This window comes from Phalacrocorax aristotelis, chromosome 3 (assembly GCF_949628215.1).
Source record: "Phalacrocorax aristotelis chromosome 3, bGulAri2.1, whole genome shotgun sequence".
Lineage (NCBI taxonomy): Eukaryota > Metazoa > Chordata > Aves > Suliformes > Phalacrocoracidae > Phalacrocorax > Phalacrocorax aristotelis.
The window spans coordinates 66,610,631-66,632,835 of NC_134278.1; the positions used below are offsets into that span (position 1 = coordinate 66,610,631).

The 22,205-nt window shown below is 37.3% G+C and overlaps 1 protein-coding gene across 4 annotated transcripts in view; it reads left to right on the forward strand.

Annotated features, from left to right (window-relative positions):
- Positions 1–22,205, forward strand: part of VTA1 (vesicle trafficking 1) — a 44,838-nt gene that overhangs the window by 19,478 nt on the left and 3,155 nt on the right. For 2 of the 4 annotated variants that reach the window (XM_075087788.1, XM_075087789.1), the window contains exons 5-7: positions 3,669–3,780; positions 13,495–13,668; positions 15,508–15,588. In XM_075087788.1, coding sequence (XP_074943889.1) covers positions 3,669–3,780; positions 13,495–13,668; positions 15,508–15,588 — 367 coding nt within the window. Of the gene's footprint in view, positions 1–3,668; positions 3,781–13,491; positions 13,669–15,507; positions 15,589–22,205 lie in introns of all 4 variants that reach the window. The other 2 variants (XM_075087787.1, XM_075087790.1) reach the window with 2 other exon arrangements.

Genomic DNA, 22,205 nt, shown 5'->3' on the forward strand with positions numbered 1-22,205 from the left:
TCCTGTATGTAAATTGCCAATCTGATAAGTGTGCCTAACATGCAAGCATATTCATTCAGTTTAAAATGCAGTCACCATGGCTACTTTCACTTGTAAATACTGGAAGGAAGGTAAAGGAATGGTTTTGATAGTGGTGCACTTCTTGTATACTATGGCATATAGGAATGTAAGTGTAGCTATAAAAGATAGGTCTTGCCCAAGAAGAACACTTGGCCAAGTGTTCTTGGTTCCAAGATTCTACATCTTCCATAGCCTGAGACCATACCAGTCTACAGTTTTCATCAAGAGGCGTAAATAAGATTGCTCTTTCATGTGTTCTTTTAAAACCGGCTGCTATGCACTCTGACATCCTTGATGATATCAAATAATAATGGTTCCTAGAGCCAGAGAATGAATGCACATTAAATTATACTGAAAAGATAATCATCTTAGTCTGTAGAAATCCAGTGCACAGGACAGTGCACTGATTCAGTGACTCCTCAGAGGTCCTGAAGCAATCCTTCTTGTAGATGGAAAAAATTGTTGTGTCAGTGTGGAATGCTAACAGTGGTATCTTTACTGCTGAATGTGGTTGGGGGGTTTTGTTGATGCTCAAAGGACAGAAGCACTTCATAATTGGAAAGAACCAGAATTATCTAATTTTGATTGTTTAGTCAGGGAAGACATTGTTAAGAGGGTAGCGGAAAGACAGTAGTAGGTTTGTACTTCTGGCTAGCATCGTTATATTTCGGGTTTCCTTATGCAGTGTCACATGAAGGAACAATGGGACAAGTATGACACGTGACTGTCTTAGACACTTGCAGAAGCTTTTGTTAGCCTGAAGTAAGCTCAGCCTGACAGCTGATTATGTAGTTAGATGTCTAAATTTTCTGTCCATTCATATTATTCAGACTGTCTGTGTGTCTTTTTAGTATGTAATTGCCTTCATATGTATGGAATATCAACTATTAAAAGCGTTTTAAATCAACAGCAGAAGGCAGAGAAGGCAGATACTTGACACCTAAAATCAGAAAATGGGTACTGTGAATCGTATGTATTTTTTTCAATTGGCAGGTAGTTGATTATTGGGTAGTATGAATGGGTTGTGTCACAGGAAACAGTGGATGTTCCATATCTCAATATTATTGCCAGGCAAAAGGATTTTCTGGAAGACATATTTACAAAACATAGCTTATGTCAGATCAGTAAGAAGCTGTGTGATAGTAGTGTTATTTCAATTGACTTTATTAGTAATGTTCATACAGTAGGGCAGCCTTCCAGAAAGGGACAGCAGTGCATATTAAAAACAAATTAAAACAAAAAAAAATTAGGTTCTCTGCTCTGGAATGATAAGCTTTGCCGTTCAGATGCATAATGCCACACATCAAAAATTCTTTGTTCCCTTCTCCTCTCTCCATCCAGTGTCCTGGTGGTTTTTTTTTGGTGCATTCTTAAATATGTTTTCCCAGAGGCACCACCAGCCTGGCTGAGGGGCTCAGCTGTGTCCTTCTGTGGGTCTGCTGGAGCTGGCTGTGTCTGGCAGAGGGCAGCCATGGCCTGTCCTCACAGACACCACCTCTGCTGCCCGCCAGTTGCCAACACCTGGGTACAGACACCTGATAAAACAGCATCTTCAGATTTTATCAAGAAATAATTGTGGTATTAGGACAGAGGGGAGATGTATGGGCTTTGAAATCTTCCATAAAGTTATTTTCTAAAACTACCATACTCTGGGTGCATATTTGTGCATTTTGTGGCTTCTAGTGTATTTGTGATGGTATATGAATATCATCACATATAAATATCATCTCATAGGAATATATAAATGACAGAAGAATTAATCTGTAACACTACCTGGCCAGGAGAGATTATTAAAAGAAAATTTTTGACAGAAAGGCATGTTTTCCAATTGTACTCTTGCTTTCTGAGGTATAGCAAATGAATTTAAGAAATCTGTCATTAGGATAGGCTTTGTTCTGGAGAACATTTTATTTGTGAAAACGAGGACGGTATACTTTTCCTGGGCTGCATGAGCATCCTGGCAGATAGCAATGTGTTAAGTATGAGCAAGGAAGCTTGCTGGAGATACCCATTATACTGTCGCTCTCTACCCTGTTGTACAGGACAGTGCAATAGGCTTTGTGAAGTACAATTTTGAATTTCATTTTATTAATTCTCAAAAACTGTGGATGTAATTTCAGTCAGGACTTTTAAAGAGGGATTATTCTGTGTACCTCAGATTCCAAACCTCTTTATTTGTGAGTGTTACTGTGGAAATTTGAGTTCACCAGTACCTTGCAGGTGATGGTGTGATGTGAAACATGCTATCAACCTGCGTTGTTCACTTGGCCAAAGTATTGCAGTCATCCTTCCACATTTCTCATCTCTGTGTATATTCAGTCTTGTTCCTTGAAATATATTACCTTGTAACTGTCAAAACTGGTTATTTCTCTTACAGCTTCTGACAAAGTTTATTTGCATAACCAGTTTAAGATTTCTCGTGACAACTGAGAACTCTTCCTGGATTTAAAAAAACCAACACTGTTGTAACAGTCCCAGGAGATATAAAGTGGCCAATCTTCATTTAATGTTTTGACACACTAAAGTTGTACCTAAAAACAGTAAAGTATATTTTTAAAAATGAAATGGAAAAATCTCAAAATAGTTGAGATTCTGACATTTATTTCAATCACTCATGTTTTGTGAAGAGTTTATGAAAACCCAGGTGAAATGCTTTTCATCAATTCCTTTTTCCCAGAAACTGAAAATAGTGAAAAATCATGTTGATTTTCTTTAAATACTGAAGTTCTACCACCTTTTTTCAATTTCAAACTGTTACTGTGGAAGTAGAATCAGAAAGGGAAGTAGCATATTGCTTCTCACTGCTATTGCTTCAAATTGACTCCATTTTAGAAGATGAGAGTTGGCAAAATATTATATTGACTGTCAATATAGTAATCCATTTTTCTGGGAAGTATTAATATTTTTTCTAATAACTGAACTATTAAACTTGTCATTAACAGTTTATTTAAAGTTGTTATTATCATAACCCCTTGCTCTGCAGGTAGTTTATGTATTGCTGAAGTCCTTCATCTGATTTTTAGCTATGTTGTGAAGATAGCTAAAAGAATCAAAATGTTGTATGTCCTAGAATATCCCACACAGACCACATTAATCTGCAACCACAGCAGTCTTTCTGTATTCATGCTTTTAAATACATTTTTTAAATGTAAAATAATGTAATTAGAAAATATTTTGTTATTGATCAGCACAAGTAGCATTTTAAGTTTCAGATATTTAAATCTAAAGTAAATAATCATCTAAGTTTATGGAGATAGGAAGCTTCCTTTATTGTTTCACATCAGTAATTACTACACAGTGCTGTCTTTCACACTAGATGGTCCTGGTTTAATTTATTTCCTTTTCCTGACGCGCTGCACTAACTGAAGATCTCCACATTTTCCTTTCAAGCTGAGATCCTGTTTGAGCTGTTCTTTTTATATTTATTTAATTCACCTATTAATTTCACACATATTGTTTATCTTTAAAGGGATGTGAAATAATAGCAGAGAAAGCAGTTTAGTTTTATAAACTCTTCTCACGGTGGAAAACCTGCTTATGCATCTGTTTTGAATGCGTTAATTTGCAGAAGTGAGTGGTTAAAATGCGTGGCCTTTTCCCTTCCCCAGAACGCCCAGCACAGGAAGTATGCCAGGTGGAAGGCAGCATACATTCATAATTGCTTGAAGAATGGAGAGACTCCTCAGCCTGGGCCTATTGGAATGGAAGGAGAGAGCTTCGGTATGTGTTTCCCGTGTCTTTTTAAAAGAGCAGGGGGCTGGGCCAGGTCCTAAACGGTGGTATGCACAGTTCTTCAGGGAACACCCCACAGGAAGCGCAGCTTCCCTGTTTAATGTTCCATCCACGATGGGCCGCCTTCTGCTTTTTCTTCTCTGCTTCTCCTACTGTTATTTTTATTGGACTTCACTATTTGATCGGCTTATTTAATAAAATATTGGGGTTTTTCTTTCCTCTGTAGTGAAGATTATTTTGAATACAGCTACTCTCTAGGAAGGCATTGTCACCTTTGGGTCAGAACCATGCATTCCTTTAACACTAGGATTTCCTGCCGCTTTCTCACTCATCCCCCTTTTCCTTGTGTTTTTATTTACTCCCTGTGTTCTTCTGGCTACCTGATTTTCCTGTACAGTATTCCTTGAAGTTATCTACTTAGCTGTTAGATAAAAAGCAGTGGTTTCCAAGGCCCATCCACTTAGCAAAATGAATGTTTATCAGAACAGGTAGTTTAAAACCTCCCAAACTGTAACTTTTACTGTCTTCCATTTAATGCATTCAGGCTGTCTAAACTCTGCTGCAAATTTAAAAGTCTTAGCTCTTCAGTAAGAAATGTTAGGGGCATCCAAACCTTTCTAAGACAGACACCATGACTGTGAGCAGATGCAAGCTAGCCTCTCCATGAAGTAACAGAGCACATACTAAGTGGACTCTGTCTTACAAGAGCACATCGATCACATCCTAACCTGTTCTGAGAAAGACCACTCCATTCTCTTAGGTCATTATGTGTATTTTCACTAAAAATAACTAAACAATCAAAACAGAGCTGACATATTATTTCTAAACTTTATAATGTCAACCTATTTCTAAAGTATATATCCAGAGGCTTCACAGGTACATGTGAGAATGAAATCACTTAGAAAACTTTGTTAAACGGCTGAAACAGATGATAGTATTACAGTTCTATAAACTGACCATGCTTTTCAGTTATTGATAGAAGCAAAATATATGCAAAAAAAAGATGCATTCCTGAAATATGTAAAAATAAAAGCAGTATGTAATTGTTAAATTAACTTTCAAAATATTTTCACCCATTTACTTTTCCATTGTTTGCAGTTTTTCATGTGCTTAATGCTTCGTGAATGTTTAATTCTTTTTTGCATTTCACCAGTTGCTTTTGATAGCAGTTTCATTAATAAGGGGTCTCTTAATTTTCCTCCCCAGTCAGCACAGAATCTTGAAATACAAATTTTAATTGTGAAACTCTTATGGAAATAGGATGTCTTTGGAACAGGTGTTTTCGTTATGCAAATTAAATCAGACTAATTCTGCACAATGACAATAACCTCTATTTATAATTCTTCACAGACATAATGAAACAAGTAAGAACATTAAATTATCTGAAATTTTCCTCTGAGCTACTGCACAAGACCGTGGCTTCAATAAATATCACTTAAGTTAATGCTCATCTCTCAAATTAAGCTTGAATTTAGTAATACAAATTTTTCTAATAAAAAGGATGAATAAGCAAATCTACAGTCCAAAAGAGATAAATCTAACTTGTTAGGTAGTTGTAGAGGTGGCTACATAAAGTTTTATGTTCCTATGTATTAACACTTATGATCCAGGTATTTACAGATGCTTGCGCACACACACAGACATATATATACACACACAGTATTTATTTGTTTGTTTCCATTCCTTCATGTCTGGGGTCTGTACCTGGGTCTTAGGTGGATTTTGAAGTTTGAACCCGTAATTTCAAATATATTATGAATAGGCTTGTAATTTTCCGCACATTGGTTTTATTTAAAATATATCAAAACATTAGGAAACTGGTTTCTCTTCTGGTTCTCAATCTTTTCATAATGTGATCTCATATTTTGAAGCTTCTTTCCTGTTCATCTGTGAAGAAAGAGGAGGATGGGCATGACCCGCTATTTATAGAAAGATTAAACTGGTGGTCTTTCCAGTAAGGTATAGCATCCTGTTCCACTTGGCAGTCGCTAGCTGATGCTTTAGCAGAAGACAAATGTGCAGCAGAAGATAAAAAGTGACAAAGTAGCATGAATAAAAACTGTCTGGCTTACCACCGTTATCAGACAGTGAGCAAAGGAAGTAGAAGGTAGGCAGTCTTATTCACTCCTTCCAAGCCCACCTTTGTTAGAGAGTAGTATATTGTTTGAAGTATGAGAGTTTTCTATTGTCTTCCAAATGTGAACTGAAGAACATGGCATGCAAGGTGAAGTTAAGTGGGTCTAAGAAGAGTTCCTATTGCTGTCTTAAACTGTACCTGGTGGGAGAGTTGTAGAGATCTAAGCCAGACTCTTCCTGCACATGCATAGTGATAGGACAACAGGCAATGGACACAGGTTGCAACAAGGAAAATGTGAGTTAACTATTAGGAAAATAATTTTCATCGTGAATGTGGTCAGATATTGTAAAGAGAGTCCAAGAGAGGTTATGGAATCTCCATCCTCGGAAATATTCAAAACCCCACTGGACACAGTCTTGGGCAACTGGCTCTAGCTGACCCTGCATGAATGGGGGGTTGGACTAGGTAATCTCAAGAGGTCCCTTCCAACCTCAATCATTCTGTGCCCAGAGCAGTATGATCTGTGTTGGTGCTGCTATGAGTAAGGAATTGGACCAGGTAACTGCAAGGGTTCCTTTCAGCCTTTTTATGATTCTTGAAAAACTCATTCAGTAGTCTATGGAGAAGAAAATCAAAGGGTGGAAAGGGGAGAGGGCCAGGTAAGAGTGCTTCTGAGGTTCAGATTTAGCCAAAAAAGTCTGAAAAGTGGATCTCCACAGTGTAATCCCTTATTGTGTATAACTCCTGGCCAACATGACATTCAAAACAAAAAATTAAAACATTATAAAATACATTGTCATCATTTTTCTACAGAGAATGTACCAAACACCCGTCCCTGTTTATCATTAGCCTTCATTTTGTTAAAAGTAAACAACTATCTAAAAGCCTGGGTGCCAATTATAATTTCTTCACAGTTTCCTGGATAAAATACTGTTTGGGTATTAATACTCTAGAAATACTACAACATAAGTAAATTAAAATATTTGTGAACAAATAATGATTATGATACAATTTGATTTCCAAGCTACTGGTATATTCTTGTTGTTATGCTTCCTTACCTAAAGATGCTCTACAGACTTAAACACTGGAATTGCTGTCTTACCCACTGGAATATGCTCCAGTCTAGGCACAGCTATATCTGAAGTGAAGCATTAGCAAACTCATTTCTTCTTTGACATATGATCTTTTTCAAGGCAGTTTTCTTAACTGCTGCTGCAACTATAACGAGAAAGACTTATGGTGCAACTCCAGCTGTGAACATCGTCACATCTTTGTGAGTCAAATTACACCAGTTGGATAATTTAATGGAGAAGACAACATGTGGAAAACAATCTTTTGTTATAGTGAATGTAATGAATAGCCCAATTAAATATTTCTAGCTTTAAATAAGTGCTCTTTAGTGCTCTGGCTCATAGTGTAGTAATGTTTGCTAAGCTCACCTGATTATGTGCAATGAATTAAGAATTCTAAATCATTGCAAAAACTGAATGTCTAAGCAAAGATTACAGAGCTTTTGCTTGTGTAGAAACAATAACTCTTCATAGAATCACAGAATCATTAAGGTTGGAAAATACTTCTAGGATCATCAAGTCCAACTGTCAAACCAGCACCACCATGCCTCCTAAACCATGTCCTGAAGTGCTGCGTCTAGGTGTCTTTTAAATACCTCCAGGGGTGGTGACAGCACCACCTCTCTGGGCAGCGTGTTCCGATGGCTGACCACTCTTTCAGAAAGAAATTTTTCCTAATATCCAATCTAAACCTCCACTGAGGCAACTTGAGGCCATTTCCTCTCATAGTATCACTAGTAACTTGGGAGAAGAGACCGATGCCCACCTTGCTACAACCTCCTTTTAGGTAGTTGTAGAGAGCAATAAGGTCTCCCCTCAGCCTCCACTTCTCCAGGCTAAACAACCCCAGTTCCCTCAGCTGCCTCTCATAGGAGTTGCTCTCCAGACCCTTCACCAGCTTCATTGCCCTTCTCTGGACACACTCCAGCAACTCAGTGTTCTTCTTATAGTGAGGGGCCCAAAACTGAACACAGCATTCAAGGTGTGGCCTCACCAGTGCCGAGCACAGGGGCACGATCACTTCCCTGCTCCTGCTGGCCACACTATTCCTGATACAAGCCAGGATGCTGTTGGCCTTCTTGGCCACCTGGGCACACTGCTGGCTCATGTTCAGCCGGCTGCCAACCAGCACGCCCAGGTCCTTCTCCACTGGGCACCTTTCCAGCCACCCTTCCCCAAGCCTGTAGCGTTGCATGGGGTTGTTGTGACCCAAGTGCAGGACCTGGCACTTGGCCTTTTAAACCTCATACAATTGGCATCGGCCCATTGATCCAGCCTGTCCAGATCTCTCTGCAGAGCCTTCCTACCCGCAAGCAGATCAACACTCCCACCCAACCTGGTGTTGTCTGCAAACTTACGGAGGGTGCACTCAATCCCTTCATCCAACTAATTGATAAAGATATTAAACAAAATTGGCCCCAGTACCAAGCCTTGGGGAACACTGCTTGTGACTGGCCGCCAGCTGAATTTAACTCTGTTCACCACAACTCTGGGCCTGGCCATCCAGCCAGTTTCTTACCCAGTGGAGAGTACACCTGTCCAAGCCATGAGCACCAGCTTTTCTAGGAGGATGCTGTGGGAGACAGTGTCAAAGGCTTTGGTAAAGTCCAGGTAGACAACATCCACAGGCTTTCCCTCATCCACTAAGTGGGTCACCTGGTCATAGAAGGAGATCGGGTTGGCCAAGCAGGACCTGCCTATCATGAAGCTGTGTTGACTGGGCCTGATCCCCTGGTTGTCCTGCACATGCCTAGTGAACTCACTCATGGTGAACCGCTCCTTAATCTTCCCTGGTACTGAAGTCAGGTTGACTGGCCTGTCAGCAGCAACCAGTAGGCTCTTTATTAATTTTATTAATGTGGAGGCAAAGGTAACTAACTTGTGCAAGGCTGCAAAAGAAACTGCTGTAGGAGGGAAAATCAAATTCAGACTTAACTCAAATCCTTACTGTTCATTGCAGGTCATTACAAGTGGTAGGTAGTGTGAATAGGCGAACACTTGCTTTCATTAACAAGTTATGTCTACATACAACTTAAAATGGATGCAAAACCTGAGTGAGGCAAATTTTTAACATCCTTATTGATAGGGAGCCTGCATGATCTATAATTTGGTAATAGTATTTTATTTGTTGAATTGTATTTCATGTAGTAAGATAATTTCTCACACTCCTTATTTTCTGAGCAAGGAAATGGAAAATACTTTTTGATGTTTATTTTTGGAAATTAACTCCATAGCGTAGGTGTCGATAATGTTTTGTACAACCAAGACAAAAATTTTATTAGATTTATTAAAGTTTTTTAAATTTATTATAAAATTTATTAAAGTTTTTATTAGAAGAATCATTACCAAAAAAGTCAATTCTTGCTTTGTGCATTAAAAGAAGAAAAGCAGCATTGTTTGAATATACGTCTGGACCTCCCCCATTCCTTTCTGCTTGCTCATTTTCTTCCTCCTCTTGCAAGTGGAAAAAATCTGTTTGAACAGAGTGAAGCTAGGTCTCTGTAGCTTGGCAAATTACCATTTTTTCCAAAGTGTTATTTTCTTTGTGTTTCTTGAAAACTATACTGTAACTCTTGGAGATGTTTTTACAGTAACATAGGCATACTTTATGCAGTTCTGCTGTTGGATTTATGGATACTTTATGTTAAGGTACCAACATGGAAACCTTAAAACGACATGCTTGATTTATTAATGCAGTTGGAATACAAGTCCTAGAGTACACCTAAAGGTCACTTTGCAGTGGCCCTAGGTCATCCCACAAGATTTTATACTAATGGAGAAAAATCAAAAATGTAATTTCAAATATGAAAAAGTTCCTAAACGGTCATGGTATAACCATAGTAAAATACATTAAAAGTCACCACTTTCATTGCAATATATAATACGTAGTCTACATTTATATTGCAGAATTCCAGGAAACCTTTCCCAACTAGTAGAAAGAACGGTGTATGAAAAGTTGATGGATTTTTGCGTCCGTTTCTCAATGTTGTAGAAAAATAAACATATATTTTTTTAAAAAGCAGCGTTCCAATAGAACCTTACATTGTGCCTCTTGTAGCAACATCTCAAGCTAAAGAGAAACAGTGCAGCAGAATGAGAAAAAATGTTTTAAAATTAAAATTAATACTTACCCTTTTAATTGGAAGAGTCTGGGCTCCTTAAAACTAAAATTTTACTGGTTTTAAATTTAGTGGCCTGGGCTGCTAAAGTTAAGTCATAACCAGTGCTTCCTTACACAAGACAAGGGAATGCCATTAAGCCTTGAGAATCCTCTATTTGTATTAAAGTATCTTTGGACAGATGGTTTTGGGGCCAGGGGTATCAGCCTTATTCCACAAAGTCTTGCCTTCAATAAATAAATAATAATTTAGAAAAACAGACAGATAGTCTGGGTATAGTGTAGCTCTGAGGAAAATCTAATGAGCACATGGATTCATTATGCTGGGATCAAGCACAAAGGCTGCTGAGGTTCCAAGACAAGAAACTCAGCTGGAGCTGAAACTGAATGTGAAACAATTGTGTCGCTGTTTCACAGCCTAGTATTTCAGCATCCTTAAGCAAATTGCGAGGAACTTTAAATTCTAGGTTAGTACTGCCTTATGAGAAATTAATTCTCTAATTGTTTTTTTAGCGTTCATTCCCAGTCCCTAGGAGAGATTTGTTTTTCAATAATGTTATAGATGTTCTAACCACAGAACTTAAAAATGGTTTGTTGACTTAAATGTTCTTTTCCAGCAGCCTACGTTTAAAATTCTTCACAAATACTACAAGCGCTTACCTCAAAATGGTACTAAAACTTTTATCTTTGATAAAGAATATTTTAAATATTTACTTTGCAGAAGGAATAGTTACAATGCTTTGATGATATTTGGGCACTTTAAACACCTAAGAAAAGTTAATTTAAACAAAGCTACTTTTATGTTTAATACAGTTTAACATTTGCCAATTGCATAATGAGCAAATCAAACAGTTGAGCTCGATCTCTTGATGCATATACCTGATTAAAAAGTATATAGCCCTTTTGTGAATTTGCCTCTTAAGAGGCACTCTTATTAAGGGTCGTCAGCACTTCTAACACTTTTTCATGGCTTTTTGTCTTGTTTATAACATTGCCAGACCTTAACCATTTGAGTTCCTATCTTCCATCACTAGTGTTGCCTGCAGCACTGCACATTTACCAGAGTGACTAGAGACCACGGCCTATGCAATGAGGAAGTTTGAAGCTGAAACTGGGAATGTTTTAGAGAGAAGATTGGGAGGTAGTGGGAGACAGATGGAAGTATGGGGCAAGGGGGTGCTGATATGGGAAATGAAGTCTTGGTGCAGAGAGAGAAATCAGAGTGGCACCGAAGAGCCAGACAAGGGCAACAGGAAGCTGCAGGGGGCAGAATAAAGGACTAAATGTGTTAATGTGTTAATGGTGTATGCCTGGGCAGGAACTTACAGGTAATTTCTCTTAATTGAGATACTAAGTGCAATGAAAGCATGTTTTCTCCCACTCCCTCATTCTCAAACGTGGCTTAGTAATTTCTACAACAGCTTTCCCAAAATACTAGCTTCAGGTAAACACCCGATGTGGAAAATCCAACTTCATGGCTACAGTTTGACCAAGCTATATTAAATTGAAAACAGTGCTACAAGTAAACTTGGGCAGCCTTACCTTCAGATGGCATGATGAGTGTTGTGTGTAACTATTTCCTTAATCTTATGTACAGTATGTCTCTGGGATTTTGTTAAAGGAAATTTATTTTCTGAAGCTGTTCTAAAATTACTTTTTTTGTTAACTCTGCAAACACTGAAACATACAGCATTCAACCAATGGCTTATTCTCATCCTTACGTTAAAATTTAGAAGGTAGAATATCCAGTGTTTACTTTTGAATCTCACCTTTTTTTGCCGGTTTTAGCATATTTAATTTTACTTCCATGCATGTTAGCCACGTGATATTGCAGTGTGAGTTACTAGCAAAAAATACAGCTAAGGAAAAATCTGGCACCTTAGGATATCCTTTGCTTTCCAGAAATCTGCCAGGTGTTTGTTTGCAAATGTTAGAAATAGCTTCATAAAGCAACTGCTTGAATTACTGGTTGCAGTAAGTGAAAGTAACTTTCACAAGAGTAACATACAAAAATTTTACCATGTTCTGTGTTTTTATGTTAAGTTTTGCTAGCAGTGCTTGATACTCCTGACAGAACTTCGCTTCTAGGTTTCTTTGCTTTATAATATTTATAAATGAAGATTCTGGTTATTAGACTTTGGATTTGGGGGATTTGCGGATTTGTTTATTAGTACTTGGATGTTCCGAATGCAAGTAAACTACTACAACTTTGCAATATAAACCAAAAATATATTCTTTAACTGTGTATTAAATTCCAGTAAAAATGTCCTAATGACAATAGTGTTGGTTTTATTCTGCATTATAGCTTTTTTGTTGTAGTAAATAGTATTATGAATAAGAAGGTGGTTAGTCATTTTTAGTAAAGGTAGTACCTGAACTTTTTCTGGGAGGAAGAGGACCTTGCATGGGAAAAAATTCTTCTATTTGTAATAGTAGACTCTCTAATTATTAAGCAGTAGAGGTGTTTCCATAACATATAATCTTGTATAGCTGAACATCAGCATGGATTTCAGAAAGAAGAAACATCTATCTTGCGAGCTCTAGACACATACATGTCTTGTGCTTGTTAACAAAGTCATTCCCAAAACTGTGCTTGTTCCACCTGACATTATTGATACAGACGAACATGTGCACAGTAAAAGAAAATCAGCTTTTTTAAATTGGACTGAATTCAGAAATCAACCATATTCTAAATTAACTGGGTCATTAGCATAATAAAATTGGTCCACTAGCTTTCAAAGCGACGTTGAATAAAGTAGACCAGAACCATAAGAACATAACTAGATTGAAAAATAATGTATGTGTTCTTTGTATGTGCTATGGGATAAATTAAACCTCATTATTCTTATAGTCCATTATGTACTCTAACACGTCTAGATACAGTTACGACTCTGCTAAGCTCCATTTCATTTTCTTGTTTGGTATTACTTTCCCAAATTTCCCCTTTTTTTGTTACATATTTGTGGTATGTTTAATTGATATGGAGTGGAAGGATTGGCACTGTCTTTCTTTTTACAAAGAGTTTGTAAGGCAAATAGAGTTTTCTGTATTCTGGTTCATGTATATATTAAAATACACGTTACTTCATATTTATAATATCTTGTTCAACTACTGTGGATGTAATACATGGAAGTGCAAGGGATTGTGCTACTGAGACAAACTGCTGATATTCAGACCAGTAATGAGATGGTCCATCAATTTAAACAGAAGAGATTTTTGAAAGTATGTGAGTTTCTAGATCTTTATCCTATGGTATGTTGCTTTTTACTTTGTCAAATCAACTGTACATGGTTTGGTTGATAAATGCTTTATGTCACACTGTGGTGGCAATTTTTCTACTAACAAAAATTTAAAAGGAGGTTTTAAAAGAAAGCCTAAGTTTTCAAGTGTTTGTACAGAAGAGTTGCAGTAAATCCTATTTTGTGTCATCTTAGCAGATGCTGAAAGGGAAGAAGCAGGGTCATCTTCCCTCCATAGTGGAACAACTCAACCAACATCATCATCTACGTATGAAGCTAACAACATACCAACTAGTAATTACACTGGCATACATATACCACCAGGTGCCCATGCACCAGCCAACACTCCAGCTGAAGTACCTCATAACACAGGTATGCGCGAATCACACCCAAAAAATTTGTGCCTCTATTGAGAGGTGAATTCTAGCCCTCTTTCCATTACATATAGAGTAAAATACTATAGGTGTTCTATGGCAGAAGCAACTTAATAAATTATCATCAGAAAAATGCCACTGGAAATATTTTTTATGTTTTAGTGGTTTTTGAAATACGTCATTCGTATTTTGGAGCGTTCTGCCAGAAGAGATATATGGACTGAAAGAGTGAGTGTTCCTGCAGGCAGAAGGTTTTTCTCTTCACTAGAATCCGGCATTACAACATCTATACTGTAAAGCACCATTTGAGTCTTTGACTTTATAGATGAAATTATATTACTTCATTTCATATTTAGCTTTTCCTGTGCAGATAGACTGCTGTTCTTTATGTGGGAGCATATCCAACGTAGTGCTGAAACTGTTACAACAACACTGTAAAAGTCATGCCTGGTGTTATTCATACCTTTCTTCTACTTGGTTTATGCTCCTTTTCCCATTCAAGTACTTTAGTGTGATTGACCTCAGACAATATTATTAGTGGAAATTTTGTCCCTACTGCTAAACATATCGGCTTCTACATCATCCTTCTTATTCTGTGTCATTTTTGGACCAAAACCAATTTCTTAAAAATCTGAAGTTCTTCCCAGTTGCTGTATTTAAAAAAAGAGTTCTATTAAATGATTTGTGAATGCAACTTTTTTGCCTCATGTTACCTTTTTATCATGATGTTTAATAAGACTAAAAAATTAAAAGCTCTTGATTTCAATCCTGATGATCATTTGATTGTTCAGATACATTTTTACATTGTAGAACATATGTGTCTGTCATACAGCCCCTCCTTTTCTTTTACTCTCTCATTTTAAAAATGCTTCACTGTATGACAAGTTCAGGATGCTCTTTCTTCCAGCTTTATCAAAGGGAAATCCTTCAGATAGGTGAGCTTTTTGGGGGTCTGGGAGGGGGAGAGTGTGGTTTTTTTACATTCAGCCTAGGTAAATGTTTAGCTCTTTCTTTTTACCAGAGCTGAAAATTATGGAATATGTGTCTTCTTGTCATACATTAATTCTTTGCTTACTTAATTTTAACCCCATCAGTCATTCCATGAAATAACAGATAATTTTAAAAAGTGATTATACCATCTTCCTACATAGCAGATGTTGTAGAAATAAATACATGTTAGTCTGGTATGTTCTGGACATACTGCAAAAATACAGTTCTGGATCAATGCAAATGAGAGTGTCTAAAATGTGAACTCAGATACAAGAATTGTTTCACACCACAAAGTGCTGTTTCTTCATCTAGCATCACCTCTTCCCTTTTAAATCTAGCTAGATTTTTTTATTCTCACCAATTGTTTTCAAAGGAATTAGGGAGGAGATAGTTTGCAAGTGTGAGGTGTCAGGCATGGGGCTTTACAAATACAATAATGGAGACTCTCTGATACTAAAAGGCAGAATTTAAACTTCAAATATAAAATTTACTCCTACTCTTCTTCAGCAGGTTTTCCTCAATACTCTAAGGTAACCAGTGTCTTTTGGACTAGTATTTGTTTAACTTTTTTTAATGCTTGAAATTAGATTTTGGTGAAATACTGTACTGATAAAATTAATTACAGCCTGTAAATTCTTCTGTATTATTTTCTAAAACATCCATGGTCTGAAGTGAGGGGTTTAAAATTATTTGTTCCAAACTTTCAGAATTGGGAAGCTATCAGCTGCTTAATTTAAAAATCAGTGGGTCATTAGGTTTACCTGTTCTATTTTCCTATTCTGTCTGCTTATTTTTAAAGTCTATAAATAAAAATAACTCAAGCCCAATTTTTTGCATTGATTTGCAGGAGTAACAAGTAACACCATTCAGCCTGCTCCTCAGAATATTCCTCTAGTTGATCCTTCCCTCTACAGTGCTCAGTCTGCAGGTAAGGTGATGGCATTTTTATTGTCTTACACGGATCTGCTGTGTTGCGTGTATCTCCCCTGCACTGAAAAAAGAAGTTTTAGAAATGATGTCATCAGTATATAAATGCTACTAATTCAGACATTTTAACCAGTGGTGGTTTCTGTTGGAGCAAAATTGTTATCTGTCCTAGCTGATTATATGTAGTACCTGTATTGAATGACATAATTTATAAGGTACTGCTAACGATGTCATTTTGATGTACCATTTAATCAAGGCTTTTATCTTTTAAAATGCCATCTGTCTTTGATGTGAAAATCATGGCTAACCTATATTACATGTATTTTATGTCTGCTGGCATATATCATTCTTCAAAATGCGCACATAAATGCTAACCATAGAGAAACCATGGCCTGTGATAGAGTAGTGACTGACAATAAAGCTGGAATCATCCTAGATTCTACTTTGAACACTGATGTGCCTTTGGACAAATTATTAACTGTTTTCTAGGGATTTTTTGTGTCCATGGAATAGATATAATAAGATAAGTTAATCTGTTTGTAATAATCAGATCTTTGTTGGCAATATGATGTGGGAGTTGAGTGAGAAGGAGGTCTAGAAATCCTCATGTGAAATCTGTTCACGTTGTACCCTACAGTTTATCCTCACCAGGGAAAGCTGATAGTATACGTAATTGATGTTTTAAGTTCCAGTGCCAGATACAGTCAAATGTTGCCTGTTATGACTACCGAGTTTAGATAGGTATATTCTTGTAAATTGGAACTTACAAATATTTAGGTAGCTATTTTAGTTTATTATGTTGTTGAAGAGAGTGTCTATGTTAAAATACCATCTTTGCTGGAAAAGCATTTTTGGTTCAATGGAATGCTATAATAGGAACTCAGTGTTTAGCTTGATTTTAGTCTACTGTCATAAGAATGCTTAAGGATGTGTCCATCTTAATATATTGGGAAGCCATTTTTGTAGAAAATGTCTTAAAAGATAAAAATAACAAAGTTTACCTTTGATAGAGACACACTAATCTTTTGTATTCTCTGGAAGAATAGATGGCACATCCTATTGTTTGTCTGGCATATAACTGTAATGCCTCATGTGACAGTTATTTTATTGAAAACAATACCTCAGACCTGTAGTTGAACCATTTAAACTTGGTGATAGTTTTTGAGTTTTGGGGGCTGTTGTGGGGGTTTCAGTAGCTCCTTAACCAAAACAACTAAAGGCTTTATTTCAGCTTTACTGTAGTAACTGCTAGTTGGAAAGCAAATTTTGTGGTGTTTGGCAGCAAAGCTTTCATATTTAACCAGCTTATTGTGGTTATTCTAACAAGTCATTCTAACAAGTTTTTGGATAACTACTCTGAAAATTTTAGTCATCATAGTTTCTTGGTTTGCACATTTCATTCTAGTTGTCAAAAATGTAATAATTTTGATTTAAACTTTAATTCTTCATTAAGTATTCAAAGTTCCATTATTTGATATCTGGATAGTATCAGTGTGTTGTTCCCTTTAGCCGTCTACCTGTGATAACCTGATTTGATAAGTACATACATAACAATAAAAAGGAATTGAGTTAATTAAAATACCCTGTGTTTGTGAGAATTCATAATAACTACTGTCCTGTAGTTAAGAGATTAAGACCCTCGCTAAGCACAGTGATGAATCTCTAAATTGATCTGACCTGAGTATTTGCATGCCTGCATTCCTCCTCTGCACGTCTGTTGTGTCACTACAAGTTTGGGTCTTGTTACAGCTTAAAGTGTTATATTCTTGAGGGAGTTTTGCAAAAGTGCACCCGAAGAGGTGATAGAGCTCATACAGATCCTTGGTTCTGGAAGACTAGAAAATATGTTGTCAGTTATGCCAGAGTGAGAGGGCATAAGGGATATGTCAATCAGCAGAGATACAGTAACAGTTTTGTTTGCATGAATGAAATTAAGAAGCTTGAGAGCAATGGGAAGTGTTTGTCCTTGCCTGTCACAATCACACAATCACAGAACGGTAGGGGTTGGAAGGCACCTCTGGAGATCATCTTGTCCAAACCCCCTGCTTGAGGAGGCACACCCAGAGCAGGGGGCACAGGACCTTGTCTAGGTGGGTTTTGAATGTTTCCAGAGAATGAGACTCGGCAGCCTGTTCCAATGCTGTCATGCATGCCTCGTTGTCACCCAAAGCATCCTCCCTTCAGCTATACATGTAAGAGTAATAGCAGGTATCATTATTCTCTTCATGCTGCTGAGTTCTTTTTATGCCAACAATACTCTGTTCCACAGTAGCCTTGTTCCCTGACCTGTAAGTAGATTTAGAAATGCCTATATCTCACAACAAATGTACTAAACTGTGGGACCCAGGAGCCTTCCCCAGTTCTGGAGTTGCGATATATATATTCGGGCTAGATCCTGACTGAGTATTGAGGTTAGACTTTGTTATGCACTGTTCCTATGGAACTGAAGTTTTCTTTGGATGGGAAGGAGGGATCAGTGTTGCCCTTCAGTAGATCCACAGAGTTAGCACAGTGCAAAGTACCCTTGCTCCACGATTTAGACATGATGTCTGTGTCTATACTAATAAATTAATGTGCCTGTAAATATTTGACACTGAGAACAGCTGGCACAGAACCACTCACATCCATACTATTAAACTTTTAAACCTTCTAAACAAGGTAGTTTGTGAAGGCTGCCAGTACTGAATAGTCTCTAGCTTGCTCTAACCACAAGTTGTGCCCAGGAATTGTTTGGGAAAGTGCTCGTTTTCATGGGCCAAAACCATACTGGAGTCTGTTCCAGCAGTTTGACAGTGTAGACAGTCAACTTTTGAGTGCTAAGACGCATTCCCTGGCACTGCTGAATAGTGCATAGCCAAACAGGATATTCCACATGTTCCTGCAAGACTCATTCTGGTAGTAAAATCAAATGTATATTTTTAAAATAAATTATATATTTTCTTTCCTTCCCATAACATAGGAGAAGCAACTTGATTAATGCTATGCTGGGAGAGAAATTTGGTGGAGAAGAGTGGAATATTTTATCAAAATGAAATTCACTTAAAGTAACAGTATTCCTTTGGTTTTAGTTAGCATAAATCCTTCAATGATTTTCCTGTCCTGTGGGAACAGGTTTCAGAGCTTAACACTGACTTTTGAAAGCGTCAAAGCTTATGCAATTAAGCATTGGTTAATGTCTCTGACAACAGACTGTAGAGCTACACAATAAGTTTGTATGATGTGTCTATGCACTTCTCTGGTGTAGTTTGCTTAAAAAATTTATTACCCCTAGATTTTGCAAACACTAAATGCATTCATGGTTGTGCTACACAGAGTTTTTACAAAATATTCTTACATTACCACATGCTCCCTTCCACAGGTGGCATAGTATAGAGAAACCATTTGTCCATTCTAGCTGTGTGTATATTAATGTTTGTTTTTCTACACACGAAGTAGAAGTAATAATTTGACATTTTACGTGTTTTCATGATAGAAGAAATTTTTGAGGATTTATATTTCGAATATCTTTATGCTTTAATGAGAAAAAATACGATCTTGTTTCAAAAATTATTTCAGCTACCTTTTCATCACTGTTTTTATACACCAAGTTGCGTTATTAAAATGCTCTTAAATCAGCTGCCTTGTATTTGAGCAACTTAATTGAAAGGAAAAACATCTGATGGATAGAAAAGGGCACCAGAGAGAAGCAGATACATCATGTAAAATACGTATTATTTTCATTCTAAAACGTCTTTCTTTTCCCAACATCATTTTCAGCATCTCTAGTCAAATCACCTTTTGGTTTTCAGTTTGCATTCCTCTTAAACTGAAAGAATCATCCTTGTTGACGTTAGTTATGGATTCAGTATGTCTGTCACATTTCAGTAATAAATGTAACTAATGTTCTAATAATTTCAGATTAACACAGAATCAAGTTTGTTTCATGATAAGTACAGTATACTTTTCCCATCTCAAAGATGGGCTTTTTTAGAGCTCAGAATCACAGGATTGTTGAGGTTGGAAGGGACCCCTGGAGGTCATCTGGTCCAATCCCTCTGCTGAAGCAAGGGTCCTGTAAAAAGGAGTTGCTCAGGACCATGTCCTTTGTGTCTCCCCCTGCCCCTGCATTCTCCCCATAGTTTAATTTGCAGCACTGAAGGAAGAAGTTCGAGAAAAAATGTCACTGTTAATTCAAAAGACAGCTTTTGAATCTCTGCAAGGAGGGAGACTCCACAACCTCTCTGGGCAACCTGTGCCACTGGTCAGTCACCCTCACAGTAAAAAGTGTTTCCTGATGTTCAGACAGGACCTTCCTGTGTTTCACTTTGTGCCCATCACCTCTGGTCGTGTCACTGGGCACCACTGAAAAGAGCCTGGCTCCATCCTCTCTGCACCCTCCCATCAGGTTATTTACACACATTGACAAGATCCCCCTGAGCCTCCTCTTCTCCAGGCTGAACAGTTCCAGCTCTCTCAGCCTCTCCTCATATGAGAGGTGCTCCAGTCCCTTCATCATCTCTGTGGCCTTCGCTGGACTCTTGCCAGGATGTCAGTCTCTCTCTTGTACTGAGGATCCTAGAACTGGACACAGTACTCCAGGTGTGGCTTCACCAGCACTGAATAAAGGGGAAGGATCGCCTCCCTCCACCAGCTGGCAGCACTTCTCCTAATGCAACCCAGGATGCCGTTAGCCCCCTTTGCTGTAAGGGCAGATTGTTGGCTCGTGGACAAATTGGTGTCCACCAGGACCCCCAGGTCCTTTTCTGCAAAGCTGCTTTCCTTTCCTTCAGAGCTACTTAACTCTTAGAATATGTGAGTTGAAGTCAGTTACTAACTTCTGTGCTTATACCTTTGATGTAGGTACAGACATTATAGTTAAGTTTCACACTATTTTGAAAACTTAAGAACACAGATCTGTTTTATTTCTGTTCTGCTTGTCCATTGTGAGGTGCTGACTTCAGTAGGAGCTGAAGCCACTGAGCACATCAAAAGATCAACACCCTTACTGTGTAAACTTTGGTTTATAAATGTAAAATTGTTAACTTTTTTCCTTCAAGTTATGTCATAATAGCATCTGAAGTAGATTTCATAATAAATAAGGCTTTTTGCCAGCAAAACATTAATAGAGCTCATACTGTAAAAATAAGATTAGGCTGGTGAATTTAGGCTTCCTTCCAATAAATTAGTTGAATACTGGGCTGATGCCGTGGCCAGTTTTTAAAGAATGATTTTGTAGTTTCTTTTGGCATCATAGCATAAAGCCACTTTGAGGGGAACTTGGTCTTTTTAATTTCTTAAAGATGTTCAGTAATGTGGTTGCAGATTGACCCCAGCTGCTTTTAGTCTGTGGCTTTATTTAGGTTACAAAATAACCTAAGTGTATGCCTGTGTTTATGCATTCCTTCACACTTATTTACTCACGTGTGTATATGTTAAGAGATTTAATGTGGTTTCACTTATTCAGCAGTAAACTAATGTACATTGCAATGGTAATGAGCCCACCAAGTTGTCACATGCCTCAATATTCAACAGTTATTTTGTGGTTATATTTATTTATTGAAGGGAAAATAAGCAGCCTTCTAAAGTATACTTTAAAAATTGATAAAATTAATCTTAAGAGCACTTACCCTTCTGCTTTTTATTGGGGTCAGGTTGTTTTGAAAACCAGCAGACCAGTCTAGTTTTTCATATTCCCAGGTTTTCCGTTTTATTTGTTCAAAAGCTGTTCTTAAATAATAAGATCAGGGAGAGGAAAAGCAAATATAATAGACATCTTCTGATAAGAACTGAGATTCTTTAGTAAACATTCTCAAGTATTGCTAAAACATTTTTATTTTGAAAGAAAGGGATCCAGCTAACTGAAATTTTACCATAAAAAATGCATTTAAGTATATTCATGTCTTTGCTTAAAATTAGAAAGCTATACTTAGAGCTAAATCTTTGTTTAACCTATTTTATATAAAATCTGTGGTGCATTTTAAAATGCATATTTTCTTAATCTGTGAAATATGTTCATTGCTTGTAGGATGCTGTGAGGGAAACCTATTAAATAAATACATAATTCTTTAGTATTGCATATAATTATTTATCCATGTCCATAAAAATCAGTCTTTTACAAGTTAATTTGTTCTGAAAGAACATGAGTAAAGGTTTTATAATTTATCCATAGGTTATTGGAGTGGCGTGGGATTAGCCTTAAATCTCACAGTGAATTTGTGGGTGGAAGGAGGGACAGTAACAAAACTGTGCTTTATTTTATGCACACATCAGTGATGCTATTCACATATTAAATCTTCTGCCAGTTAGGGCATAAGTTCCTACTGTGCTTTATAGAAGACTCAATGAATGTGTGTGAGCATTACTTTAACTTATGTCAAGAAAATATTTTGATTAATAAATAACAGGTAATTGTTTTATACTATATTATGAGAATATTTTTTGCTAGTGTTTTCTGGTATTACAAAAATGGGCACATTTACAGAATCACAGAATCTCAGGTTGGAAGGGACCACAGGGATCACCTAGTCCAACCTTTCTGGGAAGAGCAGTGTCTAAACAAGATGGCCCAGCACCCTGTCCAGGCAACTCTTGAAGGTGTTCAACATGGCCAAGTCAACCACTTCCCTGGGGAGGTTATTC